This window comes from Eumetopias jubatus, unplaced genomic scaffold, assembly GCF_037043125.1.
Source record: "Eumetopias jubatus isolate StellerSeaLion01/CBP00866 unplaced genomic scaffold, mEumJub1_p1.0 scaffold_10, whole genome shotgun sequence".
NCBI lineage: Eukaryota > Metazoa > Chordata > Mammalia > Carnivora > Otariidae > Eumetopias > Eumetopias jubatus.
Window position 1 is genome coordinate 64,479,712 of NW_028274816.1, and position 27,592 is coordinate 64,507,303.

The 27,592-nt window shown below is 46.2% G+C and overlaps 1 protein-coding gene across 7 annotated transcripts; it reads right to left on the reverse strand.

The window, feature by feature from the left end:
• Window positions 1-767: 767 nt before the first annotated feature.
• LOC114200916 (uncharacterized) lies at window positions 768-27,350 on the reverse strand. 7 transcript variants are annotated; one of them, XR_003607545.2, is made up of 5 exons: window positions 27,119-27,235; window positions 24,610-24,736; window positions 16,611-18,916; window positions 3,940-4,060; window positions 768-938 (listed from the first exon to the last, which is right to left on the reverse strand). XR_003607545.2 is itself a non-coding variant. In XM_028093268.2 (4 exons), the coding sequence occupies exons 1-4, from the start codon at window positions 27,149-27,151 to the stop codon at window positions 4,031-4,033; spliced, it is 2,496 nt and encodes an 831-aa protein (XP_027949069.1). In that variant the 5' UTR covers window positions 27,152-27,235; the 3' UTR covers window positions 3,772-4,030. The 7 variants fall into 7 exon arrangements, 6 of the variants coding, with proteins under 6 accessions (XP_027949069.1, XP_087883112.1, XP_027949067.1 ...); XM_028093268.2 differs by lacking the exon at window positions 768-938 and having other exon boundaries at window positions 3,772-4,060; XM_088026986.1 differs by lacking the exons at window positions 768-938; window positions 3,940-4,060; window positions 27,119-27,235 and adding exons at window positions 24,836-26,475; window positions 26,574-26,936 and having other exon boundaries at window positions 16,076-18,916.
• Window positions 27,351-27,592: the final 242 nt, after the last annotated feature.

The window sequence follows — 27,592 nt, forward strand, 5'->3', positions numbered from 1 at the left end:
GCTCCCTGCTCCGCGAGAAGCCTGCTTCTCCCTCTCCCCCTCCCCCTGCTTGTGTTCCCTCTCGCTGTGTCTCCCTCTGTCAAATAAATAAATAAATAAAATCCTTAAGAAAAAACACACAAACATGATGTTTGCTCATCTGTCCAACTGGATGAGCTTTAGAACCGGGAACCCCTTTTCTGTACGTTCCGGAAGCACTTTGCTTCTTCTGTCTCCCATCCCCCCTCCTCCTGTTTCTGCACCACCTTGGGTGCGGCCTGTATAACTTGCTTCTAGACCAGCTTCGGTGCCTATGCCAACATGGCTCCTTCTCCCCTCACTGTCAAGGAGCAAGAACAGCACCCCTAGACTTAACACTGCCCACTTCAGATTTCCCCACCCACGTCTCATGTAAAAATTGACATTGGGGAACAAACTAATTGACTTTTAGAGAAGAGGATCCAGTGCAACGTTAAGAAATAGAGCAGAGAATAGTGGGGGAAGGAAGGGAAAACTGAATGGGAAGAAATCAGAGAGGGAGACAAACCATGACAGACTCTCTTGACTCTGGGAAATAAACTGAGGGTTGCAGAGGGGAGGGGAGTGGGGGGGAAGGGGTAACTGGGCGATGGGCATTGAGGAGGGCACGTGATGTGATGAGCACTGGGTGTTATATGCAACTAATGAATCGTTGAACATTACATCAAAAACTAATGATGTACCAAAAAAAATTTTAAAAAACATTCTTTTTTTTTTTTTTAAAGATTTTATTTATTTACTTGAGACAGAATGAGAGAGAGAGCACATGAGAGGGGGGAGGGTCAGAGGGAGAAGCAGACTCCCCGCCGAGCAGGGAGCCCGATGCGACGCGGGACTCGATCGCGGGACTCCAGGACCATGACCCGAGCCGAAGGCAGTCGCCTCACCAGCTGAGCCACCCAGGCGCCCAAAAAAACATTCTTGAAAAAAAAAAAGGAGGATCCAGGTGGAATATAATTTGGTATTTAAACTAATTTGAGTTTGGTTTAATTAAATAGACATGTCTTTAGAGTTGTGCCCTAAAATGGTTCATTTTGTCTGTCTCAAAGCTTTCATGAGTAAATAAGATAGCTTTCAAAAAGTCTTGTTTTGCTTGGATTATAATTTGGATTGAATCCATTGGACATCTAGGTCTTTTCCAAAGAGAATGGAGTGCTAAAGCATTGATTACTGAACACAGGTTTGTGTTTTTAAGTTACTGCAGAAAAACTAAGGATATTTGGGTCTGTTGATAAACATGCTTTGTGCTTAAATGCTAAGTCTGCCATCTAAAAAAAGTTCTGGTGTGATAGTTTACACTTGGTTACTGCTTAGTCTTCACTGGACACTAAGGTTTCTAAGTTAAAATTCTGCTAAATGTAATTAAGACTGATGGAAATAAGGGAAGCAACTCTGGATGTAGAAAAGTAGGAGACATGTAAGAAAGAAATAAGAAATGGGAACACATTTTTGTTGAAGGTAAAAGAAGGTAATTTTGTCCTAAATGAGACTTGTGGTTTGAAAATAAGTGGCTTGGGACAAAAATCTAGATGCAAAGGAAAGTTGTAGAAAGTTTGTGAAGGCAAATCTTTGGAAAGGAATTTTATGTGTGATCAGGAGGGACTAAGAAATAAAATGAATTTTAGTTTTTTTAAAAAGATTTAGGGCACCTGGGTGGCTCAGTTGGTTAAGTGTCTGCCTTCCGCTCAGGTCATGATCCCAGGGTTTTGGGATCAAGTCCTGCATGGGGCTCCCTGCTCAGCGGTGGGTCTGCTTCTCCCTCTCCACCTGCCACTCCTCCTGCTTGTGCTCGCTCTCTCTGTCAAACAAATAAATAAAATCTTTTTAAAAAAAGATTATTTTTTTTTGAGAGAGAGTGAGCATAGAGGGAGAAGGAGACGCAGACTCCCTGCTGAGCAGGGACCCCCCCCCCGCCCCACCCCGCCATGCGGGATGCGATCCCAAGACCCCAGAATTATGACCTGACCTGAGCTGAAGGCAGATGCTTAACCAACTGAGCTACCCAGTCGTCCCTAAAATGGATTTCAAAAGTACGCTGTCATAAGACTGAAATTCTGCTTTTCTCTCTGTTCAAAAGACAAAAGTTTTCTTGAATTGTTGGTTTGCACTTGATAAAAAAAAAATGTAAACAAAGTTTTTTTCTCTTTTGTCTGCCTTGAAAACCAGTTTCTTTGTTTGTCTTTATTAGGTCTTTGATAGCTTAGTTAAAACTTATCAAATGTTAAAGGAGCTAAGTTTTGCTAACTATATAACCCTGCATTTTGCCTTTGGAATCTCTTATTGTCACCTTGGTTAAATAAATAAGTTTTAAGTTTTTAATGATCTGTAATCCTATTTAGGCATGTGCTTTAAAACTTTCTGAGGTTTTTAAGACAAACTTCCCAAGATTTGAATTGTAAACAAGTCTCTTTGACTAATTAGGCTTGTTAAGTGGGAGAGGGAGGGAAGCAGGCTTCCTGCCCAGCAAGGAGCTCAGATGTGGGACTCGATCCCAGGACCCTGAGATCATGACCTGAGCTGAAGGCAGACGCTTAACGACTGAGCCACCCACGCGCCCCGTATGTTACCTTCTGATATAAGGTCATCATCACTTGATATTCTGATTATTGAAGTGTTATATAACTGGATTTCTTTGTCAGTTATATTGTAACCTCTCATCAGAATTTTAACCATGTCCATTTTTGAGGGTTTTTGTCATTTATAGTTCTTATTCTCTTATGAAATATGTTTCATCTTCAAGGAGATTCAAGGACTTTTAGGACAAATACAGGTATTCAATATCTTTAAGATCAAAACTAAAAAGGGTAAGAACTTCCAGAACTAACTAAAGCTGCATTCAAACGGAACAAGAATAGTAATGTGGGACTAAGTGAATTGGGAAAAATGATTTTAGTTTCGTGACTCTTGCTTGAAACATTGTTGGTTGTTTGCTCTTCCAGATTAAGGAAACTTTCTCTTAAGATATCTATGACTTACAGAAATGTGACTATTCCTTTGTGAACAAATTGAAGCATTTAACTTTTCTCTCTACCTGAACCCTCTGAAATTCAAAACGTCTCAGTATTCTTTCTTCCATGGCAATCAGAGTCATTTGCATAAGTTCAATAACAATCCATTCTCCTTGTAACAGGACACCATTGGAAACATTGGTTATTTTACCAAGGCTTTGACTGGAATGCCATATTTGAGAGAGGCATGTATAGACTCAGATATGACCAAACAGCTTTAAGGAACTAAGGTTGACTTTATGAAACCTGGAGCCAGAAAGCCCCTTGGAACTGTTGGCCTGTTACCTTCCTTACAGAGTTCCCAGCAGCCTTATCAGGCGAGTAAAGAATGTCACTTCCTGGCAGGTGCAGGAACCTCAGGATATACTGGGGATCTCGTGAAAAGGAATTTGCCCAAATCTACAGGTACTGCAAGCATGTCTGATGGCAAGTATTTGCTTGGCTTCTGGCCTAGTGTCTATTAAGAGTTCAACCTAGGGCGCCTGGGTGGCTCAGTCGGTTAAGTGACGGCCTTCGGCTCAGGCCATGATCCTGGAGTCCCGGGATCGAGTCCCACATCATCGGGCTCCAGTCCCACATCACTGGGCTCCCTGCTCGGCGGGGAGTCTGCTTCTCCCTCTGACCCTCTTCCCTCTCGTGCTGTATCTCATTCTCTCTCTCTCAAATAAATAAATAAAAATCTTAAAAAAAAAAAAAAAGAGTTCAACCTAGAGATTCCTTACAAAAAGTTCCAGCAAAGCAGATTTTAATTATATGATCTATAATCAATCACTATTCTTGCTGTGTTTATGTAAATGATTAGGCCAGGTTTGTTAAAACTGGACTTGTTTTACAAACAAATTAGTCCTGATTTGGCTATCTTTGATTAAAAATGAGGGTTATTATACAGAAAAGTTATGTTTCAGTGACCCACCTTTGTGGATGTTAAATCGTAGTTCTTGTTTTTGAATGTTTACGTGAGTTAGACAACTTGAGGTCGACTTCAGAGAAATTGCCACAGTAGCTCATGATAGGCAATCTTCTTTCTTGTTATTCTGTGGGGATAATAACAGGACCCCATGGGCATATGATTATTTGAACAGCTGAAAAATGGGATTGAGTCCCCCAAGAAATTTGTAACTCAGCTCTCGTCTTGACCAATTCCATGTGGCTGGAATGATGCAATTTCTCCTTAAAAGTTGGAGTGCACCCCACTCCATGGGGTTAACTATGGACTTGTAGAGATAATGGATGACTCCACTTTCCCTATGATTGGATTGGATGATGCACTTGGGGATGCCCTTACCTCTTGAGACAAGTCTTCTCCCACTTGCCAGTGATTCCTTGTAATTAGGATATTATTAAGGCTAGACCTCAAAAAAGAAGGCTTCTTGATGGCTTTTTTTTTTTTAAGATTTTATTTATTTATTTGGGAGAGAGAGGGTGAGCGAGAGAGCTCAAGCAGGGGGAGCAACAGAGGGAGAGGGAGAAGCAGACTCCCCGCTGAGCAGAAAGCTTGATGTGGGGCTCAGTCTCAGGACCCTGAGATCATGACCTGAGCTGAACGCAGCTATTAACTGACTGAGCCACCCAGGCATCCCAAGATAGTTTTATCCCTAAGCCATATTTATCCTAGAAGCCACCTCTGTTTATGTAAAATTGCAAGTAGAGGCTTTCACCAAGCATACAGTGACCATCCTTTTTTTTTTTTTTAAGATTTTATTTATTTCTTTGAGAGAGCGAGAATGAGAGAGAGAGAGAAAGAGCACGAGAAGGGAGAGGGTCAGAGGGAGAAGCAGACTCCCTGCCAAGCAGGGAGCCCGATGCGGGACTCGGTCCTAGGACTCTGGGTTCATGACCTGAGCTGAAGGCAGTCGCTCAACCAACTGAGCCACCCAGGCGCCTGTGACCATGTTTACCTAAGCTTACCATGCAATCACCCACAATCAGAAGGCGGCCCTCTATAACCAAATAGCCCTTGCTACCCTGATAGCAGTTCAGGGAGGCTCAGATTTAGATGGCTGGCTCCTAATGGGACCCAAGGGCTCTGCGGCTCTAACTTGTGTCCATAGTTTCCCCCAAGCTGGATAGGCTGCTGAACTTTAGGTTTTACCTGGATGCATGAACACATTATTAAAACTGATGAGGGAGGGGTGCCTGGGTGGCCCACTGACAAGGACTTACGATAGGCAGAATATAACATTCCTCCAGGAAACTCCCAACTGTCTTAATATTAATGCTTTACTAGAGGGAAGAACAACCTTAACTGGACAATGGCAAGGCCTCCAGTATCTTGTAGGCCCTCGTTAGCATACAAAAATTCTTTTGAAGACATCCCTTTTTCCTTAACCCCAACTCCCAAGTATATAATCAGTCACCCCTCATCCTTGTAAGGCAGCTCTTTCTGCCCCCCAGTCCTGTCTCCGTGCTTTAATAAAATCACCTTTTTGCACCAAAGACATCTCAAGAATTCTTTTTTGGCTGACAGCTCTGGACCTTACCAACATTCCAAAACTACATCATTAGGAGAATCCTTCAACTTTCTAGAGAGAATGGAAAGGGCCCATCCATGTGATAGATTACCTGACACCAGGGGAAACTAAATTTCTGGGGAGGTTGAAAGTGCAATGAACTTAGGTATTATGCCCTGGTTTGGTGACATGGCCTAGCGAAGTGACTCCATTTGGGGCCTGTGGTTTCCTCTTTCATACCCCATACAAGTCCGTGACAGGGAAGAAGGATGAGGGATGGTAGGCCACCCTGAATTACGTGGACAGTGACACGGTCAGCTTCTGGTTCCACACTAAACCTCTGTTGCCCGTATAGTGATTGTGTCCCATCTATGAAGGAACACTTTTATCCATATAATTCTTACTCCATATTCTCAGATGTACTCAATTCCTTTTAGGACACTGACATCATCTCAAACACAGAGGAGCATAACTGATGCTGGTTTTTTTTTAAGATTTTATTTATTTATTTGAAACAGAGAAAGAGAGAGCATGAGCACACAAGCAGGGGGAGCAGCAGAGGGAGAGAGAGAAGCTTTTAATAGGAGCCTGATGGGAGCTGATGTGGGGCTTGATCCCAGGACCCTAGGATCATGATGTGAACCGAAGGCAGACACTTAACTGACTGACCCACCCAGGCGCCCCACTTTTGCTGTCTCTGATACACTGAAAACATGTTGCCATTTTCAGATGGAGCATGTGTGCAAAGGGAGAATTTGAACCCAGTGAACTCATCTCCTTGCTGGGAAGTGATTCTTCTTTCTTCAGGCACTGGCGGTACTGTTGCTTTAGGAATTGAAACTATCTCAGAAAAACAGTGGTGAAATGCACATTTCAGCTATTTAAAGATAGTGGTAGAGGGGCGCCTGGGTGGCTCAGTCATTAAGCGTCTACCTTTGTCTGGCTTCGGCTCAGGTCATGATCCCAGGGTCCTGGGATCAGGCCCCACGTCGGGCTCCCTGCTCAGCAGGACGTCTGCTTCTCCCTCTCCCACTCCCCCTGCTTGTGTTCCCTCTCTCGCTGTCTCTCTCTGTGTCAAATAAATAAATACATCTTTAAAAAATAAGTAAATAAAGACAGTGGCAGAAATAGCTATGGGGAAACCCATATTCCATCTCACTACACATCAGTAAGGTTAAAAAAGTTATGACCTCAGAGAACTTTTAGGAGAAGGCTTAAGAAGTCTGAGAAAAGATGGACTCAAACAGAGCATGTTACTGTGCTAGACCAATGTGCCTGGACATTGTGATGCCTTTATTTCCCAAATCTGATTTTTTCACTCCTGATAACATCAAGCAATGCTACTGTCAATCTTAAAGATAAATATCCAGGGTGCCTGGGTGGCTCAGTTGGTTAAGCGACTGCCTTCGGCTCAGGTCATGATCCTGAACTCCTGGGATCAAGTCCTCCATCGGGCTCCCTGCTCAGCGGGGAGTCTGCTTCTCCCTCTGACCCTCCCCCCTCTCATGTGCTCTCTCGCTCTCTCAAATAGATAAATAAAATCTTAAAAAAAAAAAAGATAAATATCCAGTTTTTTACAAGCAAACTGAGTTTATTCAGGAATAACAGGAATTTCAGCTCTGGATAAGCATACTATGGCAAACCACAAGCAAGTCTGAAGAGAAAAAGCAAAAGTTAGCTTTTATTAGGACTTAGAGGGAGATTGGGGAGGGTGGCTTTTTTTTTAAGATTTTGTTTGAGAGAGAGAGAGAGAGAGAGAATGAGCGGGGGGGTGGCAGAGGGAGAGAGAGAAGCAGACTTCCCACTGAGCAGGAAGCCCAACACGGGCTCGATGCCAGGACCCAGAGATCATGACTTGAGCCAAAGGCAGCCACCCAGGCGCCCCAAGAGGGAGGGTGGCTTTCAATCAAAGGTCATTGAAGAACAAGAGTTTGAGGTTGTGACAAGTGTTTCATTGGCTGCATGCTAAGGTTAATGTGTCCTTGCCAGGGAAAGGAGAGATCATCCTTTCTTTTGTTAAAAGCAGGAAATTAAAATCCTCCTGGCAAAGTAGCCCCCCCGCCCCCAAAATAAAAATTATCTTCCTTCCTACTGCTGATTTTGTACATCCTACCAGCATGTACCCTGTGCTCTTCCTTAATCCATTTTCAATGAGTTCTCTCTTCCCATTTTCACACTACTTTAGAGAGACTTAAAAGAGGACACTTAGGGTACCCACAGAGTTAAAATGACAGGGAAGCTGAAAATGTCATGTTTATTCACTGTTCTACCAAATGTGCATTGAGCACTTTCAGGGTTTTCAGGAACTTTGGTAGATGCATGGGAGAAATACAGGCACAAGACAAGCAGTCCTGAATTCATGTGGTGTTTTTTAGGTTCAGGAAAACACAGGAAACCCAAAAGCAGAAATGTTAAGTTATAACGCATGTTAGATTGTAGCAGGAACAATGGTACAAGGAGAGGTGATTCTTGTGAAAAGAGGAGATCGGATGGAATATTACACTGGGCAGTAAGGAAGCTTTCCTTAATAAGAGCAAAGATGAATCCTGCCAGTTTTAATTAGTTCTGTTAAGGACAAAGTGAGCTACATTTAAGTTTTGAAGAGTTTATTTCAGCAAACACATATCCAGTCAGGCAGCACTAAACCAAACTAGGGCAAAGCTTTTGTAAAAAGAAGCAAAAAACAGAAGCAAAGCAAAGAAGTTATATGATTGGCTATAGCTTAAGGAATTGCCTTATTTGGGAAAGCCTAGGTAGCTGTTTGTGATTGGGTGAATCGCTGTTTGTGATTCTTTGGTTCCATTTCTTACCCTTGAGACATTTAAAAGAATTTGTTGGAGGTTAGGTATCAGTTTGCCTATGTAGATGGTAGGGCATTGGAGCCTCCTGAGTCTAATGTCCTGCTTGTTGATTTAGAGTTGGAAGCAAAAAAAAGCAGGTGGAGGGTGGCTTTGTGTAGAGTCTTCCACAGTGGAGACCCTGGGACTCCAGCCCTTTAAGGCTTAGTCTGTTTGGCCCGCCACAGTGACACTCAGCAGGTGTCCATTAGAACATTTCACTCTGCTGCTCATCACAGTCTGCAGGTGTACAGCCCCCCTCTACTGGCATCTGGAGGGAGGCAGCCTGGCCTTTCCTAAAAAAACCTGTTTTCACAGTTTCATCTCTGCACTGACCTCTCCATCAGCTTCACCTCATTAGAGGTGCTCATTAGAAATGCTCATTCTCAGCCCACAAGACAGACCTACTGGTGCAGGGACTTTGGGGGTAGCCGTAGAATGTTTTAAGAAGCCTCCAGGTGAGAACAGACACAGAGTAAAACATTGCATCTGCTTGCTGTGGTTCCTGTGGACAGGGCAACTGATACTCTTCCGATTCACACAAATCTGCTCTACAGCTGCAGGATTTCATAACCTAGGCAGCAGAATTGATCCGAACACATTCATTTCCTTCATTAAAAAAGGAACATCTAGTATGTCGGGTTTTCTGTTTATTAACAGATTACTACTCCTTCATGAACACAGAAAATGAAAAGCCACTAATCACTCTGATGTGGAGAACAAAGGAGAAGAAAAAAATTTAAAGTTCCTTACAACGGACACCCCATTGACAAGTACCTGGGACAGGCAGGGTGACCTTCCAGGAACTCCACTCCCTCAATGTTAGTACTTTCCTAAGGGAAACAGACAACCTTAGCTTGACCTTAGCCAGAACGCCAGGATCCTGTAAGTTTTCTTCAACATATGGAAACCTTTTTGGAAACTTCCTTTACTTCTACTCACCCCCCCGCCCCCGATGGTTAGCAATCATTCTCGAGACAAATAGCCCACTGACACACATCTGAAGGGTCTCATGACTAAGGTTTTAGTAGACAGTGTTAAATGACCTTGACCTGACAACGGCTACGCCTCCAGGTCCTGGAAACCTTGCTACCAAAACCCTTAGAGACTGAGGCTACCCCAGACGGAATATACGACGACCCACCCGTCATAAGACCAGCGCAGCTCTGACGGTGGGTCCTGTCCCCCGCGATTTAATAAAACCACCTTTTTTGCACCGAAGACATCTCAAGAATTTCTTGACCGTGTGCTCCTGCACCCCAACGTTTCAGATCAACTCTGCCTCATGCAGTGAAACAATATTTGCAGTATGGTACCCTTTTAGAATTGCTTTGGCACATGGATGGATTGCTGTGTGTGTACAGGGCTCTGTGCTCAAATATGTTCCTGTGTGACCAAAACCCAAGGTCGGCTGCACATCCCTCCAAAGCCAATACTCAAGAGACAAGTGACTGGAAAGCAAAATGAGCTTTAGTGAGGAGGCTGGCCACGTGGGGAAAAGTGGACTCTTGTACAAAGGCCAACTCCAAGGATTCTGCCTCGCCCAGGCGTTTTTAAAGGAGTTTAGGGCAGCTAAGCAGGAAAGGGAGAAAAACAGTCCTTAGCACTTCTTGACCACATGCACACTCAATGGTGCTAGCTATAGATGTTATCGCAGTGCTGGGAGGTTGTGCAAGGGGTCCGTTCTGTTTTGTGGCATGCAGAAGTGCTCAGCACTAACTGGGAGAGAATGCATGATCTACAGCTAAACTGAGAAATGTTAATCAACCATGTGGGCTAAAGATGCTTCTTTAACCTTAAGATTACTAGGTTGGCCCAAGGGCCCAAGGTGGTTTCACCCATATATACAGTTTTTCATGGGACTGAAAAACCTTGGCTGCCCCCATTTTGACTTCAAACTTTCTAGCTGGGTTCTTACCAGCTTGTCTCTCGACTCAGATGGAAGACCCGCTGGCAAGGCATCCCCCGATGGGAACCAAAACTACCCCCTCCAGCACTAAGGATTGCCCTGAGCCAGCAAGTCCCCACCCATGACTGACTCCGGGACAATGATCTATTTGACTTTCACTGCCTACCTGCATGTACCCACCCACCTTTGGCCGATATTTTCCTTCTATAAACCTGGAATTACTTTTGTCACTTTGGAGTCAGTCTTTGAAAGGTTAGTCCAGGGTCTCTGCATTGGCCTCGCTGAGAGAAATTCCTTCCCTGTTTCACCAACACCTCTTCCTCTGCCTTTGGATTTTCTCACTAGGGAGCAGCCAAACCTAGTCTGTTTGGGACCCTCAGGTTAGGTGCTCTTGCACCCCTGTGCCCCAACAGTACAACAAAGTCATAATTTGTGGACCAACCTGCTCCTGAGGTTTTTTTCCCTTAAAATAATCGACAACCTAATCATCGGAGTGTAGTCCAGACTTCTACACCATACTGCCACCTGAGGGCGCCTGAGGAGTCATGACGGTGCACGCAGCAGGAATGGAGGACTCACCTGTGGACTGTGCTGTGTCGCTGAGGAGCAAGGATGACCAGAGCTCTGGGCAGGGCACTGCCTTAAGGATCAGTGGTGGGAACTTAGGCTCCAGAGGGTCCTTCCTAAATCTTCTACCCAGGGTGCTGACTCCCTCCATGTGTCTCCTCTACCCCTGTGCCAGCCCTGCTCTCCGGCCTGGTACCGAGGTCCCCAGGACACCCCCCACCCTGATCTCCCCATGCTCAGCCCCTTTCAGGCTGACCTCCTAAGATGCGACCTCGTTCACACCTGCACCTGCAGAGGAAAAGGCCTCTGCAGGTTCCCATTCTAAAGCACCCGGCCTCAATAACCTCTTCCTTAGAAAGGAGGCTGAATTCCTCCTGGTCTCCTGTCCTTTTTAAAAAAAAAAAAAAAAAAAAAAAAAGATTTTATTTTAATTTATTTATTTGACAGAGAGCACAAGCAGGCAGAGCGGCAGGCAGAGGGAGAGGGAGAAGCAGACTCCCCGCTGAGCTGGGAGCCCAACATGGGGCTCCAACCCAGGACCCTGGAATCATGACCTGAGCTGAAGGCAGACGCTTAACCGACTGAGCCACCCAGGCGCTCCTCTTTTTCTTTTTCTTTTTTAATAAAACCATAGGGAATGAAAAATTTTGTTTTAAGGCATTGACTTTACAGCCCATGCATTAAGGGCAGTCTTAAAGATTTTTATACTGGCTGTTTCCCCCTCTACCCACTCTCTTGCACAGCTGGCAAAGGTCAGGGCCAGACTTCTAAAGTCTGAGAACTAATGCACTACAGGTGAGATGGTCCCCTGCTGCAGCCACTAAGCTGACGGTGCAGGACTAGCCGAGAGATGCAGAGCCCAGGTGGCAGTTGCAGGTTGAAGCAGGAAACCTTCCTGCTTCATCTGCCAGCCTGCAAATGCAAAGGATCTGACACACAAACCCTTGGGTGGAGGGGGTGCCACTTGGCGTGTTGGCTGATAGTGGATCAAAACAGGCACAAGGTCAAAGGAAAAGGTCAAACAAAGGCTCAAAATCACCACAAGGAGGGAACAAACAAAAACTGCACCAACACGGACTCCTGATCTTACAGGAGACTTACTGCCTGGATCCCTATTTGGGGAGATACTCGGCCCCACCTGGCTCCCACCAGCCCTTCCAGTCCAGGGGGAGGCGGGAAGTGGCCCCAATGCACCCCCCACCCCCCACCGCGGTCTTTCTCTAAATCTGAGGTCTGGAAACAGCCCAGGCTACTGCTGAGATGCACAGAATGTAGACTCCTCTGGGGACCCGCAGTCAACCATTACAGAAAGAGAAGTAATTAAATCACTTGGAGGCTGGCGTTCCATAGTGAGAATTTCTTCCAATGTACTGTGCGCAATCAGAGGAAGTAACTCTACTACCCAGTGGGTGCGCCTGATGACCCTGTGACTGTAAGGTGAGACCAGCCAGATTTTCAGTCACCCATCAGGGTGTTCAGGGACGTCCCTCCCCTCTGGCCTGTGAGGATTAAGGTCTCCTGCCTGTGAGGCTCCTGCAGACCTCCAGGCAGCTCACAGCCCCCACAGCTGCTGTCTGCCTAGCCTTGTAAAGTCTGCACACACCAAGGTTTAGTTTCCTACCAAACACCCAAGTACAGTTTTTCACCCCTTCTCTGAGCATATCTACTCTCACATTGGGAGAATTTACAATCTGAAATCAGCAAACACTGCAGACCACGGATGGATTTTTGTCTTTCTGAATGCCTGGACTTAGGAAAATGATGATGTAATGGTAAGAATGCACCCTAGACTTAAATGTGTAAGGTGTTTTGGGGCATGACATAGTGCAGGACACAAAAAATCTCAGGACAAATAATGAAGAAATAGCCTCCCAGTATTACCATGAATCCATAGAGAAAATGTCATAGCATGTAAGAATGAGAAAAATTCTAACATTTATCTTTGTTGTATGCATGTCTTATTTGTAATTGAAAGGGAATTAGCCATAACTCACATCAAAGAAAATAGGCAGATGATACAAACAGAAATTGTACCAAAGAAGACATACAGGGGGTAAATAACCACATGAAAAAAATGATGAAAGGCAGAAATCCCTAGGAAATGCAATTACAACATAACACTACACACATATTAAAAGGGCAGACATTGGGTGCTCAGTCGTGAAGTGTCTGCCTTCGGATCAGGTGATGATCCCAGAGTCCTGGGATCAAGCCCTGCCATCGGGCTCCCTGCTTGGCGGGAAGCCTGCTTCTCCCTCTCCCACTCCCCCTGCTTCTGTTCCCTCTCTCGCTGTGTCTCTCTCTGTCAAATACATAAAATCTTCAAAATAAAAAAATTAAAAAATAAAAGGGCTGACACTGAAGACTGACCCTCTCAAGTACTGGCAGGGAATGAAGATGTTGGAGCTCTCATACATGGCTGGTGGGAATGCAATAGTGAACAGCTCAGATCCTACTTTGGCCCTTTCGTGAAACTGTTAAACACTCACCTACCTGTGACTTAGCCACTGTACTTTGAGTTTTAACAGAAGAGAAATGAAACCTCTATCCGCATAAGGAATTATAATAAAAATATAGAGAGGGATTTGTTTGTGAAAGGGAAACACTGGAAATAACCCACATGCTCCAAACGGATGCAGAGATCAATAGTGGTGCACATCCAGAGAAAAAACAGTACTGTAGACTGAAAGGGACATACTTGCAAAACGACCTCCAGCCTTCAGGCCAACGAAAAAGGCTGAGAAGTCCACCTAGAGGAGAAATGTTTATTCAAGGACTTTAGAACAGAAACGGATCTTCAGGAGAAACCATTAATAGGTGTAGGACTCCGCACAACCACCTCCAGAAAGATCTGCTTTTTTAGCCCTAAGGCTGGAGAGTACCTGGGAGACACCCTGGGTGGAGAATGTTTCAGAACAGGTGTCCGCCATAGTCCTTTACGATGCCAACAAGCATGCCAGCGGGGCAGGGTCACAAAACCTACATCCCTGGAGCATGAATTCTTCCCTTGTCTTTACCTTTTTCCTGCCTTCACTTGTCACAACAGCCATGACATGTTAGCACCACAGAGGATAGGAGAATTCAGAGACTTTTGGATTATTTTATGACAATGACCTCTGTCACACAGGATACCGGTGTCTGAAAGTGGAGAATTTCTGTGCACTGTGATCCTGCCCAGCCAGTCACTACAACATCGTGGATACACTTTTTTCAGAGGTACACACCACCTAGGTGGCTGATGTCTCCTCTACTCCCTAATGGCCCAATCATCTAGATTACCAATTACAGTTCCCTTGCCTCTGTGGTGTTACAAGTGAATACGGTACATCAGGTCACAAGGCTCCTTTGAAGGATCTGGGGTAGAGATTCCACTCAACAGTGCCTGGCATCCTGTGCTATCAGCTGTGGACGAGCAAAATATTCTTGTTGTTCCACAAGCACTGGAGTGGTCTCAACTGCTCCCTCTTCAGGGTGACCTCTGAGCACACAAAACTTGCTAGCATCCAGACCACAAAACCAGACATGGATCCTGGGAGGCTGTATTAGCTAGAACTGATACTACACAGGACCACACACTGGGTGATTACACAAGAGAAATTTATTTTCCCACAAATCTGGAGTCTAGAAATTAGACCTAAGGTGTCAGCAGGGTTAGTTTCTTCTGAGGCCTCTGTCCTTGGCTTAGATATGGGGATTCCCTGTCTTCACATGGTCATCTGTGTGCCTGTACCCTCATCTCTTCTTATCATGAAGCCAGTCATACTGCCTAGGGGTCCATCCCAATAACCCGTTTCAACTTCATGGTCTCTTTAAAGATGCTATGTCTAACTATAGTCACATTGTGAGGGACTGGGGGTTACAACTTTAACATATGAATGTTAGGTACAGAATTCAGCCCATAACAAAGGTCTTGAGTTTTAATGCAAATTAAAGCCCAAGCTGGACAGCAGAACTGACCTCTGTATTATTCATTTGCAATCATCCTCTCTGAGACACAGTAAGTTTGGGTTGCAATGAACTCTGTTCACTCCTATGTCTGGCAGAGCTCAATTCTAATTTCACACCACCCCTTAGAGTGAATTTAACACCTAAGACTAATGGTAAACAAAATTAAACAAAAAAGGCATTTAGTAATGCACAAACCAGTCTACGGCCATACCACCCTGAACGCGCCCGATCTCGTCTGATCTCGGAAGCTAAGCAGGGTCGGGCCTGGTTAGTACTTGGATGGGAGTAATGCACAAACCAGAGCAGCACATAGCACCCAATTCCTGTGTTGCTGACTTAGAAGCTGCAAAGATTTATCACAATCCTCAGGAGACTAACAACGTCCCTAAAATCTTTAGTCTTTCTCTGCAAAACACCATCCAGGACTCAAGAGGTACGGAGGGTCAACATTGGGTCACATGCATGCACTAACTTAGAAGGCAATGAGGAGATCCCAGTACCCATAACTTCCATCAGCAAACGATAAAGCAAAGTGGTCAGCATCATTAAGCTGGGTGGTGACAGATGTTCATTACTGGGACCATCCAGGTGGCAGAGGTGAAATGATTTCTGTCACAGAATCTGGCAGTGACTTCCAGCAATCACTTCAGACACATCAGAACACCCAATACAACTTCTAAACTTTCCCAAATAGCTGGAACTTATGGGAAGTCACTCCACCGTGGACATGCAGGTGAACAAAACTCAATTCAGGCAGGTGGCTGCCTCATAAGGTTCTCCTCAGCATAATACGCTAAGGAAGGAAGGATCACCTTCTCCACCATTTTAAAGTCTTTCTGCAGTGTGAACCCTGAAGTGTGGAATGAAGACAAATATCTGGCTGAAGGACGGGTGTCCTTCACCTCACTCATGTGGTCATGCTCCACGGTGAATTTGAATTTTTATGAAACGGTGTCTTTGCCCAAAACATTACCCACATTCTTCACGTGGGTCTTAGCTCAGGCTGCTCTCCAAAAATATGATAAACTGGGAGGCTTGTAAGCAACAGAAACTTCTCACTTCTGGAGGCTGGATATTTCCCATAACATTCCCCATACAGTCTGGTTTTGTGTCTGGTGAGGACCAGCTTCCTGATTTACAGATCTCCCCAAAGGGTCCTCACATGATTGATAGGGGAAGCAAGCTGTCTCGGAATACTAAGAAGACATTAAAACCATTCATTAGGAATTCACACACATGATCCATTCTAATATCAATTACCTCCCAAAGACATCACCTGCTACTCCTATTGCATTAGAGGACAGGAAGTCAACATATCAACATCAGTGAACAGAACCATTTAGTTCATGTTACCACCATAAAGACTTTATTTACTGTGGACTTTCTCATCTTGAATGAGACTGGAAAAATAGCTGAAAGATTTTCCACATCCCTAGTACTCCTAATGTCTTTTTCCAGTGTGAACTCTGTGATGATAACTGAGAGCACCGTAACTGAAAAAAGACTTCCCACATTCACTGCAAGCATAAGGCCTTTCTCCTGTGTGAATTCTCTGGTGTTGAATGAATGTCGACTTGTACTTCAACAATTTCCCACATTCATTACACTTATAAGGCTTTTCACCTGAGTGAACCTTTATGTGTACATTCAGGGTATTTCTTTGGAAGAAGGACTTGCCACATTCACTGCACTCATAAGGCCTTTTTCCAGTGTGAAGTCTCTGGTGAGAACGGAGGAGGGAACGAGAAGTGAAAGTTTTCCCACAGTGACTGCATTTATAAGGCCTTTCTCCAGTGTGAACTCTCTGGTGATCACGGAGATAAGAACTACAAGTAAAAGATTTCCCACAATCACTACAATCATAAGGACTTACTGCAAGGTGACTTTGACGATGATACCGGAGGGCGCGGCTATAACTAAAAGATTTCCCACATTCACTGCACAGGTAAGGCTTTTCTCCTGTGTGAATTCTCTGATGTTGAATGAACGTTGACTTATAGTTCAAAGATTTTCCACATACGTTACATTTGTAAGGCCTTTCACCTGAGTGAACCTTGACGTGTACATTCAGACTATTCCTTCGAGAAAAGGACTTGCCACATTCACTGCATTCATAAGGCCTTTCACTATTGTGAACTCTCTTGTGAGAACGAAGGTGAGAAGTAGTGGTAAAAGACTTCCCACAGTCACTGCACTCATAAGGCCGTTCTCCAGTGTGAACTCTCTGGTGAGAACGAAGGGCAGATCTAGACGTAAAAGATTTCCCACAATCACGGCACTTGTGAGGTCGGTCCCCTGTGTGAATTCTCTGGTGTTCAACGAATGTTGACTTACACTTCAATGATTTCCCACATTCATTGCATTTGTAAGGCTTTTCACCTGAGTGAACCTTTAGGTGCACACTCAGGCTATTTCTTCGGACAAAGGACTTGCCACATTCACTGCACGCATAAGGTCTCTCTCCAGTGTGAACTCTCTGGTGATAATGGAGGGCCGAATTAGCAGTAAAAGATTTCCCACATTCACTGCATTCATAAGGCCTTTCTCCAGTGTGAACTCTCTGGTGATCACGGAGGACAGTCCTCGTGGTAAAAGATTTCCCACATTCACTGCATTCATAGGGCCTTTCTCCAGTGTGAACTCTTTGGTGAGAATGAAGGACAGAACTAGTGGCAAAAGATTTCCCACATTCACTGCACTCATAAGGCCTTTCTCCTGTGTGAATTCTCTGGTGTTTAATCAATGTTGACTTACACTTCAAAGACTTCCCACATTCATTACACTTATAAGGCTTTTCACCTGAGTGAACCTTTACATGTACTTTGAGGATATTTCTTCGGACAAAGGACTTGCCACATTCACTGCACTCATAGGGCCTTTCTCCAGAGTGAATTCTGTGATGATAATGGAGGTGAGTCCTATAGATAAAAGACTTCCCACATTCACTGCACTCATAAGGCCTTTCTCCTGTGTGAATTCTCTGGTGTTTAATCAATGTTGACTTCCACTTAAAAGATTTCTCACATTCGTTACACTTATAAGGCCTTTCACCTGAGTGAACCTTTATGTGTACTTTGAGACTATACCTTCGGACAAAGGACTTGCCACATTCACTGCACTCATAGGGCCTTTCTGCAGTGTGAACCCTCTGGTGAGCACGAAGGATAGAACTAGTGGCAAAAGATTTCCCACAATCACTACACTCATACGGTCTTAAGTCTGTGTGAGATCTCTGATGATAACAGAGGGCAGACATAGAGGGAAAAGATTTTGCGCAGCCACGACATTTATAAAACCTTTCTCCAGGGCGAACCCTATGAGTAGTCAACATTGATCTATGGATAAAAGGTTTTGCACATCCACTGCAAACATAACTCTTCACTCCATTGTGCCATCTCTGGGGATGAATGAGGACAGAGTTGCAGCCTACGGATTTCCCACATTTGCTGCACATGTATTGCCTGGATCCACTGTGAGTCTTACCATGTTCATTCAGGGCTGACCTTTGCCTAAGTGATTTTCCATATTTGCCAAACTCATAATGTCTTTTTCCAATATGGTATCTCTGGTGTATGGCAAATAAGGATTTGTACCTGAATGTTTTCCCACATTCACTGCACACAAAGGACTGTCTTCCAAGGTGGACACCCTGGTCCTGAGTATGTGTGTGTTTGGGACCAAAGGTGTTCTTGCATTCTCCCCAGGTGTCATGACTTTTTCTGCTTTGTAAAGTTGCCCTGTGCTGGGTGATCGTGTGTGGCTTCTCCCCAGTATCAGTGGCCTCTTGCTGCCGATGCCCCGAGCCAGACAGGAAGTCCTTCTGAACTTCTCCACAGGTAAGGGGCTTTCCTGAACCATGGAATCCCCAGCTCTTCACAACAGAGGCCCTGTCCACACGGCTTCTGAAGGGTTTCTCCCCCATGTGCTGTGTCTCATGTTTTCTGAAGTTAGTAATGAAATAAAATCGTTTCCCACAGGCCCCACACCTCAACAGTTTCTGGTTGTTTTCTTTTCCCTGGTGCGCAGCCAAGTGGAAAATGTCTCTCAAGACGGGACCACACATCTCACAGGGGTGGGTCTTCCGGGAAGACAGAGCTGCCTTGGGCGTCCTGGTCTGTGATACGCCTACAGAAGTGCTCTGGGCAAAGGGTGCCTCATCCTCTGCTCCACAGCAGCAACCTGAAGGCAAAGAAGCGCTGGTGAAATTTGTGTTGACTATAGCGAGGGGGTGAGCCCATCACATACATCATCTGTCTTCCCTGGGCACAAGTTTATAGCATGCTTTTCCAGACACTGGAGATGGAATTCAGTTGAAGGAGTGGCCACTGTGCATTACTGGGTCCCTAAGGTCAAAGTATCATGGAGAGCACACTAGCCAGAAGAATACAAAACTAGGGTATGACACAAGGAGAGCCAGGGTCAAAACCTTACTTCTCTTCCCACAAGTTAGCGTAGGACCAATTCTGCTGGTGGTATTTGTCTAAGTACAAGGCTGCAGGAACATCCAATTCCCATAAATTTGCTGCTGTTCAATGTCAGTTTAAGGACATGTGAATGGGGCGCCTGAGTATGTCAGTTAGTTAAGCATCTCCCTTCAGCTCAGGTGATGATCCCAAGGTCCTGGGATTGAGCCCCTTATCTGGCTCCCTGCTCAGAGGGGAACCTGGTTCTCCCTCTCTCTCTCTGCCATTCCCCTTGCTCACTCCCTGTCTCTCAAATAAATACATAAAATCTTTTTTAAAAACTTAAGAAAAAAAAAGACATGTGAATATCTCATGGTAAAACATTTGGGGGTGAATGGTGGAGTGCAAGAAAGAGCAGTGAGAGTAAGAGGTGAGATATGGAGGCCTGAGAAGCACTGTTTACCCCTATATTGGACATCATGGAATTACCAATGGAATAGAACCCAGAATTCACAAATTGTCAACAGTGAAGAAGGAAAGACAGAGACAGGGTGTGGCCATCAGCAATCACACCAAACTCTGGTGGAAGAAACAAAGGTGCCTGGTATGATATGAACACAGGTCTGCTATCACACCTTTCCCAGCTTCTATTCACCAGAAATAGGCCCCTGTGAGCCCACCTGGTCATGTGTGGAGCATGTCCGTGCTATGACACACAGAGAAGTCCTCCCTATAAGCCCTCCTGAACAACTACAAGATACCAGGAAGATAGAAATACTGAAGGAAAACAGGGCACCTGGACAACCAAACTGTTCCAAAGCTATCAGGACACTTCAGACACAGAAAAACATCCTATGTGACTGATGGCAGCAGGATGGGAGAATAGGAGATACCATCCTTCACCCCAACAAAAATCAATTCAACAGCTGTCTATGAATGGCATTATCTCAGAGACCTCAACAGTGCCATTAAGACAGTAGTACACAGTGGAACATAAACAAGGGCACAGGCAGCTGCTAGTGGCTGGAGCCTGCTGTAGCAGAGACTGTGGGGCAGGTAGGAAAAAGGGCTGGGGCTACCTCCATCAGCCAGAGGGCACGTGCTACCGCAGTCCCTGCTCAGCACAGACTCCAGCTGCCAGCTCCACAGGGGACACTGGCACCACTGCCACCAAGTCAACCAAGGGCTAAAACCAAAGCCATCTTCAGAAAGAAAATCAAGGGGCTCCTGGGTGGCTCAGTCGTTAAGCGTCTGCCTTTGGCTCAGGTCATGATCTCAGGGTCCTGGGATCGACCCCACATTGGGCTCCCTGCTTGGCGGGAAGCCTGCTTCTCCCTCTCCACTCCCCCTGCTTGTGTTCCCTCTCTCGCTGTCAAATAAAATCTTAAAAAAAAAAAAAAAAAGAAAGAAAATCAAAGCTGAACGCAGTGTATTTCTGATTTCAAACTAGATTACAAAGTTATAGTATTCAAAATAATAGGGTACTGGCTTAAAAACAGTCCAAGGGAACAGAATAAAAACTCCAGAAGTAAACATTCATATACAGAGTCAACTAATATTTGACAATTATGCCAAAAATCTACACTAGGGAAGAATAATCTCTTTAATAATGTTGTGAAATCTATGGGGAGCCTAGGGGTGACATTTGGTCGAGCTTTGACTCCTGGTTTCAGCTCAGACAGTGATCTCAGGGTCATGAGAGAAATCTCCACATCTTTCAGCCTAGAGCCTGCTTGGGACTGTCTATCTCCCACTCCCTCGGCCCCTCCCCGTCATTGTCTCTGTCTCTCTAAAATAAATAATTAAATGTTTTTTTTCTTTTCTATATGATATACCTTTTTTTTTTTTGCTAGAGCATTTTTATTGTTATGTTAATCACCATACATTACATCATTAGTTTTTGATGTAGTGTTCCATGATTCATTGTTTGGATATAACACCCAGTGCTCCATGCAGTACGTGCCCTCTTTAATACCCATCACCAGGCTAACCCATCCCCCCACCCAATAATTAAATGTTTAAAATACTGTTGTGAATGGTGCCAGGGTGGCTTGACGGCTGAGCATCTGACTCCTGGTTTCAGCTCAGGTCATGAACTAACAGTTCTGAGATGGAGCCAGCATCGGACTCCACGCTCAGTGCGGAGTCTGCTTTGGATTCATTTTCCCTCTCCCTTAGCCCCTCACTGCTTGCTCTCTCTCTCAAATAAGTAAATAAATCTTTAAATAATAATAATAATAAAATACTTCTGTGAAATCTAAATATCCAAATGAAAAAACAATGAAACTTGGTCCTCATCCTATAACACACATGGAATTGAAGTTGAAATTGAATCAATACTTAAAACATACGACCTTTAACCCGAAAACTCCTACGAAAACATAGGGGAAAGGCTTTTTTTTTTTTAAGCTTTTATTTATTTATTTGACAGAGAGAGAGACAGCGAGAGAGGGAACACTAGCAGGGGGAGGGGGAGAGGGAGAAGCAGGCCTCCCACCGAGCAGGGATCCCAATGTGGGGCTCGATCCCAGGACCCTGGGATCATGACCTGAGCAGAAGGCAGACGCTTAACGACTGAGCCATCCAGGCACCCCTATTAAAAAGTTTTTTAATTTTTCTTTTTAATTAATCTGTATACCCAACATGGGCTTGAACTCACAACCCCGAGATCAAGAGTTGCATGCTCTACCAAGTGAGCCACCCAGGCGCCCCTAGGGAAAAGCATCCTTAACCTTATTCCTGCCAATGATTTTTTGAATATGACATCTAAAGCATACACAACAAAAGCAAAAACCTACAAGTACTACCATACCAAACTGAAAAGCTGCACCAGGGCCAATGAAACACACAAGAGAGTGAAAAGGATGTACAAGTGCCTAACATGTTGTCACAATCACGAATCATCAGGGAAATTAAAACCGAAACCACGGGTGCTGGGTGACTCAGTGGGTTAAGCGTCCATGTTCGGCTCAGGTCATGATCTCAGGGTCCTGGGATCGAGTCCCATGTCAGGTTCCCTGCTAAGCTGGAAATATGCTTCTCCCTCTCCCTCTGCCCCTCCTCCCCACGCATGCTCTCTCTCTCAAATAAATAAATAAAAATCTTAAAAAAACAAAACAAAAACCCGTAACCACAAGATATCACCTCCTACCTGTTACAATGGCTATTACCAAAAAGACAAAAGGTAACACGTTGATTAGGATATGCAGGAAAAATAACATTTGAATATTGCTGCTGGGAATGTAAATAGGGAAGTCACTATGGAAAATATTAGGGAGACCCACCAAAAATTGAAAATACAACTACCATATAGTCCACCACTGCAATTTCTAGATATGTATCCCAAGGAAACAAAATCAGTATCTCCACAAAGTATTTGAACATGAATATCTACTGCAGTATTATTCACAATAGCAAATATATAGAAACAACAGTAGGTGTTGTGTGAGTGTTTAAATGACAAAGAAAGGGGGCACCTGGGTGGCTCAGATGGTTAAGCATCTGCCTTCAGCTCAGGTCATGATCCCAGGGTCCTGGGATTGAGTCCCGCATTGGGCTCCCTGCTCCTTGGGAGCCTGCTTCTCCCTCTGCCTCTCTCTCTCCCTCTGTCTTTCTTGAATAAATAAATTAAAAAAAATATTTAAAAAATAAAAAAATAAAATAAAATGACAAAGAAGAGACGCCTGACTGGCTAAGTTGGTAGCGCATCGAACTCTTGATCTCAGGGTGGTGAGTTTAAGCCCCACATTGGGTATGGAGTCTATGTAAAAAAACAAAATAAAAAAATAAATTGTGTCAAATGAATAAATAAAGAGACAAAGAACAATTAGTACACACACACGTACAGGAATATTCAGCCATAAAAAAAGAAGGCAACACTGCCACTTCCCACAGACGAACCTGGAAAACCTTATGCAGAGTCAAATCAGACACACAGCAAAATACAAACTTTGTATGGTATCACTTACATGAGTATTCCTTAAAAAAGATATAAATCAAACTCAAAGATACAGAGAGTAGAAAGCCAGAAGCTCAGGACTGAGGGAAATGGGAAGATGTTGGTTAGGGGTACACACTCACTTTCACATATAGGATGAGTAAGTTCTGACAATCTAATGTACAGGAGGTTGATTACAGTTGTTAATATCGTATTCTAGACTTGCAATTTGCTAAGAGGGTAGATATTAAGGTTTTGAACCTCCACCAACAAAAAGGATAACTATGTCAAGTGATCATGTGCTGTAACTTCACGTTAATAATTTTATATTTTATGTTTTTTTTCTAAGATTTTATTATTTATTTGACAGAGAAAGAGACAGCAAGAGAGGGAACACAAGCAGGGGGAGTGGGAGAGGGAGAAGCAGGCTTCCCGCTGAGCAGGGAGCCCGATGTGGGGCTTGATCCCAGGACCCTCGGATCATGGCCTGAGCCAAAGGCAGACGCCTAATGAATGAGCCACCCAGGCACCCCTTGTTAATAATTTTATAAGGTAGGGGTGCCTGGGTGACACAGTGGTTTAAGCACCCGACTCTTGATTTCACCTCAGTGTGATGTTTGGGTTGTGATACTGAGGCCCTGCTTCAGGCTCCGCTCTCAGCACGGGGTCAGCTTGGGTTTCTCTCTTCCTTTCGTCTCCTCTCCACTTGCATATGCATGCACACAAACTCTCACTCTTTCTCTCTAATAAATAAATCTAAAAAGAAATTACACTAAACTCATAATGTATATCAAATTATCATGTAATTTCAATAATATAATCTTATTGGTCAATCATACCTCAACACAGCTCATGGGAGGGAGGCAGGTAGAAGAAGAGATGTAAACACTACTAAAATAACCACACAGGACAGTCTCGAGAAGTAACCCATGGTCCACATAAGCAGTAAACATGCCATGGTACCGGGGTGGCTCAGTCGTTAGTAGGCTGCCTTCCGTCCTGGGATCAAACCCCGCATCGGGCTCCCTGCTCCGCGGGAAGCCTGCTTCTCCCTCTCCCATTCTCCCTGCTTGTGTTTCCTCTCTCACTGTGTCTCTGTTAAATAAATAAATAAAATCTTAAAAAAAAAAAATGTCAGTGCCTGCAATTTCAGACACGGGCAGGCACAAAGAAATGGCACCTAAAGGAAGTGTTCAAAACCCGGGACAGGGAAATGGCACGGATCTGAACACACGGACCCAGCCAGGGAGAGGGCAAGCAAGGTGCAATCCATCAGCCTCACTGCATGACCACTGACCTCCAATCTTACCCGATCAGGGCTCAGCACAGAGGGCACTGGGAGCTGCAGGGCAGAGAGAAGGGCACACCAACAACTCAGAGCTAGCAACAAAAGCAACTAACCAGAAAGCTGGGAAAGCAAGCAGTGCCCACAGTCCACACGAGAGAAGGACACACCTACCCTGGAAAATGCAGAGGGGGGACACGGGTGTACAGAGTCTAGTCCAGGTCAAAGTGGGGGCTGAGGGCCTTACCCAGTGAGGATATAAGTGTAAAGTTCTCCAGCATCACATGGTGGTACAGCCGTCTCTGAGCCTCATCAAGAAGCCTCCACTCCTTCCAGGAGAAGTACACGGCAATGTCCTCAAAGGTCACACCACACTACCATGAAAGGAAAAGTTGGAACCATGAACATTTTCTGAGAACCCACAATCCAAGCCCCCAACATCCACCCCAGACTCCCCACCTCAGAATAAATACCAGGTCCTGGGGCCTCTAATGCCACGCTCCTCTCACCTTCCCATCAGTCACTGTGTTCAGTCCTCAGCAGCAACAGGCAGGGGGACACATGGATGCACTCTAAGCTCTGGGTCTGGCCTGCAAGGTCATCCCCCTGCCACGGTATTCCCATGGAGTCTCCCACGTTGTGCCCTCAAGACAGCCAATTATAGGCCCTGCTTTACCAGGAAGTCTTCAGTACCACGGCGCTGAGGCCCTTAGCTCACACTTCCCCTCCACGTGTACAGGATTCTGTAGACTCTACCACTCTCACGTCTTCAGACCCCACAGATGAACTCCCACACCTTCCTGCCCCACAACAAAGGATCCTCCCTTGACTCACACTCGTACTTGTCACGTGACATCCACAGGCTGTTTGACAAACTCAAACAGGTTCCAGTTCCACCCAGTACTCCCATGGATCCCAAAACAGGGAAAGCCTCAAATGCTGCTGAGAAGCCCTCCTCAGCTGCCTGTAACCCTCCCTTCAGTAACAGACACTCACAAGCACGGTCAGCTTCGGATACTCACAGACCCTCTTCCACTTCTCTGCTGCCCACGCTGTCCCGCCACAATCGGGAACCAATCATCCTCTACTGAACCTTTGTGAAAACCCCAGCCCTAAGGGTCTCCCCTGCCAGGCAGAGCAAAGCAGAAATGACTGCATTTGTGCAGACCTGAACTACCAGCAAGACTCTGCAACACCTCAGGCACCGTAAAAACTCACCGCAAAATTCTGTGAAGCCTACAGCACTGAATAAAGAGCAGCCCCAACTTCACTGTCATCTTGGCAAAATTACTCCTAGGTGTCCTAGCCATCTCTTGTCCCATCATCCCATGGAGGGCTTGCCCATGTTTCTGCCAGATCATTCTCTCCCCTTCACCTGTGTTGGCAATGTCCAGTAACCCCAACCACGTGCTGAGCCAGAAAACCACTCCTCAGCACTTTACTAGGACCCTCTGACCTACTAGCCTATTACCATGATTCTCTGCCTTCCCTTCCTAAATGTGAGCCAAATCTCCACCCTGGTCCACACAGTAGCCATCACTTTTCAAACTCTCCATCATGCATCCTTCCCCCAGTTTCCCAAAACGTCCTGTCCAGCTGCCCACTTGACGCCATCACTCACACTTCTCTGAAACATCTAAGTCGCTTACCAATGTCAAAACAAGTTACGACATCCCCAAGGATACACAACTTCCTGCTACCTTCCATCAGGTTGATGGGAGTTTCCAGCCCTTCAGCTGCTAGGACTTGTGAAAATTAATGATGGGAAACCTCACTAAATTGTTGGAGTCGGGAGGTTGCACTGGGAGGAACTCTCAGACACTACCACAGTGATCAACTGCAGACCCAACCCAAAGAGATGGACTTCAACTTACATGGGACACTACTTCACTACCCCAGACTCGAAAAGACAGGATTTCCTCATCACCCCACCCAATGAGAAGCCACAACTCCCAGTTTACTCCAGTGGACCTGTAGTTTATAACAGCCGTCCCAACTTCGCCTCTTTCCCCCGAAACAAGACTACCTCTCGTGCTCTCCCCACTGGCCTACTGTTCTGACTCAGCCTGTTTGTTCCAAATTGCACTTGTCTTCCGTTGCCACATAGACCCATCTGTGCGGGTAAAATAACCGTCAGTCTTTATTTCATTTTTAAGGTCCACGGACCGAAAGCCCTGGGGCGCTCCCTCCCCGCCCCCTTTCTCTTCTCACCTGCAACACGCACCACTTGCCGCGGCCCTTCTCAAAACACAGACCGGGAGTCCACCGGTTCGCCAACAGCCACCGCGCGCAGAGCAGCGGTCCGCGGACTCCACCGCCGACTACCGCGATTCCCTCCTCCCGCGCGCCCGGCCTCCTCGCTCACCCCCGCGGCGGGCTCTCCTCTCTCGCGGCCAGACCACGCCTATCGACCCCGGGCGGAGACCGCCTCAGCAGCGCCAGGAGGGCCGGGCTTCTCGGGCAGCGCGGGCCTCCCTGGCCGCGCCGCACTGTGCTCCCGACAGAGAGAAGGGCGATGTGCTGCTCCCCGCCGCCGGCGCAGACCCCCTCCGGCCCCTGCCCCGGCCGGCCCCCCGGCCCGGAGCCCGCTCCTCACGCCGGCACGCCGGCGCTCGCACACGGGGCCCCCGCCCCCCGCCGCCGCCCCGTCCGACGCCGGGGCCTGGGCCGCAGGGCCGCGAGCCGGCGCCCCGCGCTCGGGCCTCCGGGGTCTGGGTGGGGGGACGGCGGGGAGGGCCCGGGGGACGAGCGCTTACCTGCGGCGGCTCCCTGGGCGCGGCCGCCGCCATCGGACTCGGTGGGCCGGCAGCGGGGCCGGAGCGGAGCGGACACCGGGACCCGACTGTGTGCGCCGAGGACGGCGCCTCCCCTCGCGGCTTCACGAGCAGGCGCCCGGACCCCGACGCGCGCTCCGGACCCTTACGGGATAAACGGAGCCAACCTGAGGCTGGAGGACTTGCGGGGGGACGAGACCGGAAGTCCCGCCCCCGGCGCTTGCGCTCGCCTCGAAATGCCGTGTCCCGTTCCCTCATTGGCTCCTCGCTACGTCCTCAAGGCCGAGGCTCTTCCGGGGGGTGTGGCTCCCGGAGTTGTGTTGGTCTCAGAACGGGCGCCCTCCACCCCGGCGTTCCAGAGCTTTGGTTGCCTGGTACCCTGAGGGCTGCGGGGGGTAAGTGCGGCTCCGCCCCAGAGGGACCTGATTTGCTCCTTGTTAACAGCGGAGAAGAGCC

Excerpts from the sequence above, each read along its gene's own strand:
- LOC114200916 (XM_028093266.2), bottom strand. The coding sequence starts at position 27,151 with ATGGCGGCGGCCGCGCCCAGGGAGCCGCCGCAG. Across the intron at positions 24,737-27,118 it reads CGCCCAGGGAGCCGCCGCAG|TGTGGTGTGACCTTTGAGGA; the intron begins GTAAGCGCTCGT and ends CTTTCATGGTAG. Across the intron at positions 18,917-24,609 it reads TACACTTATATCCTCACTGG|GTTGCTGCTGTGGAGCAGAG; the intron begins GTAAGGCCCTCA and ends CTTTGCCTTCAG.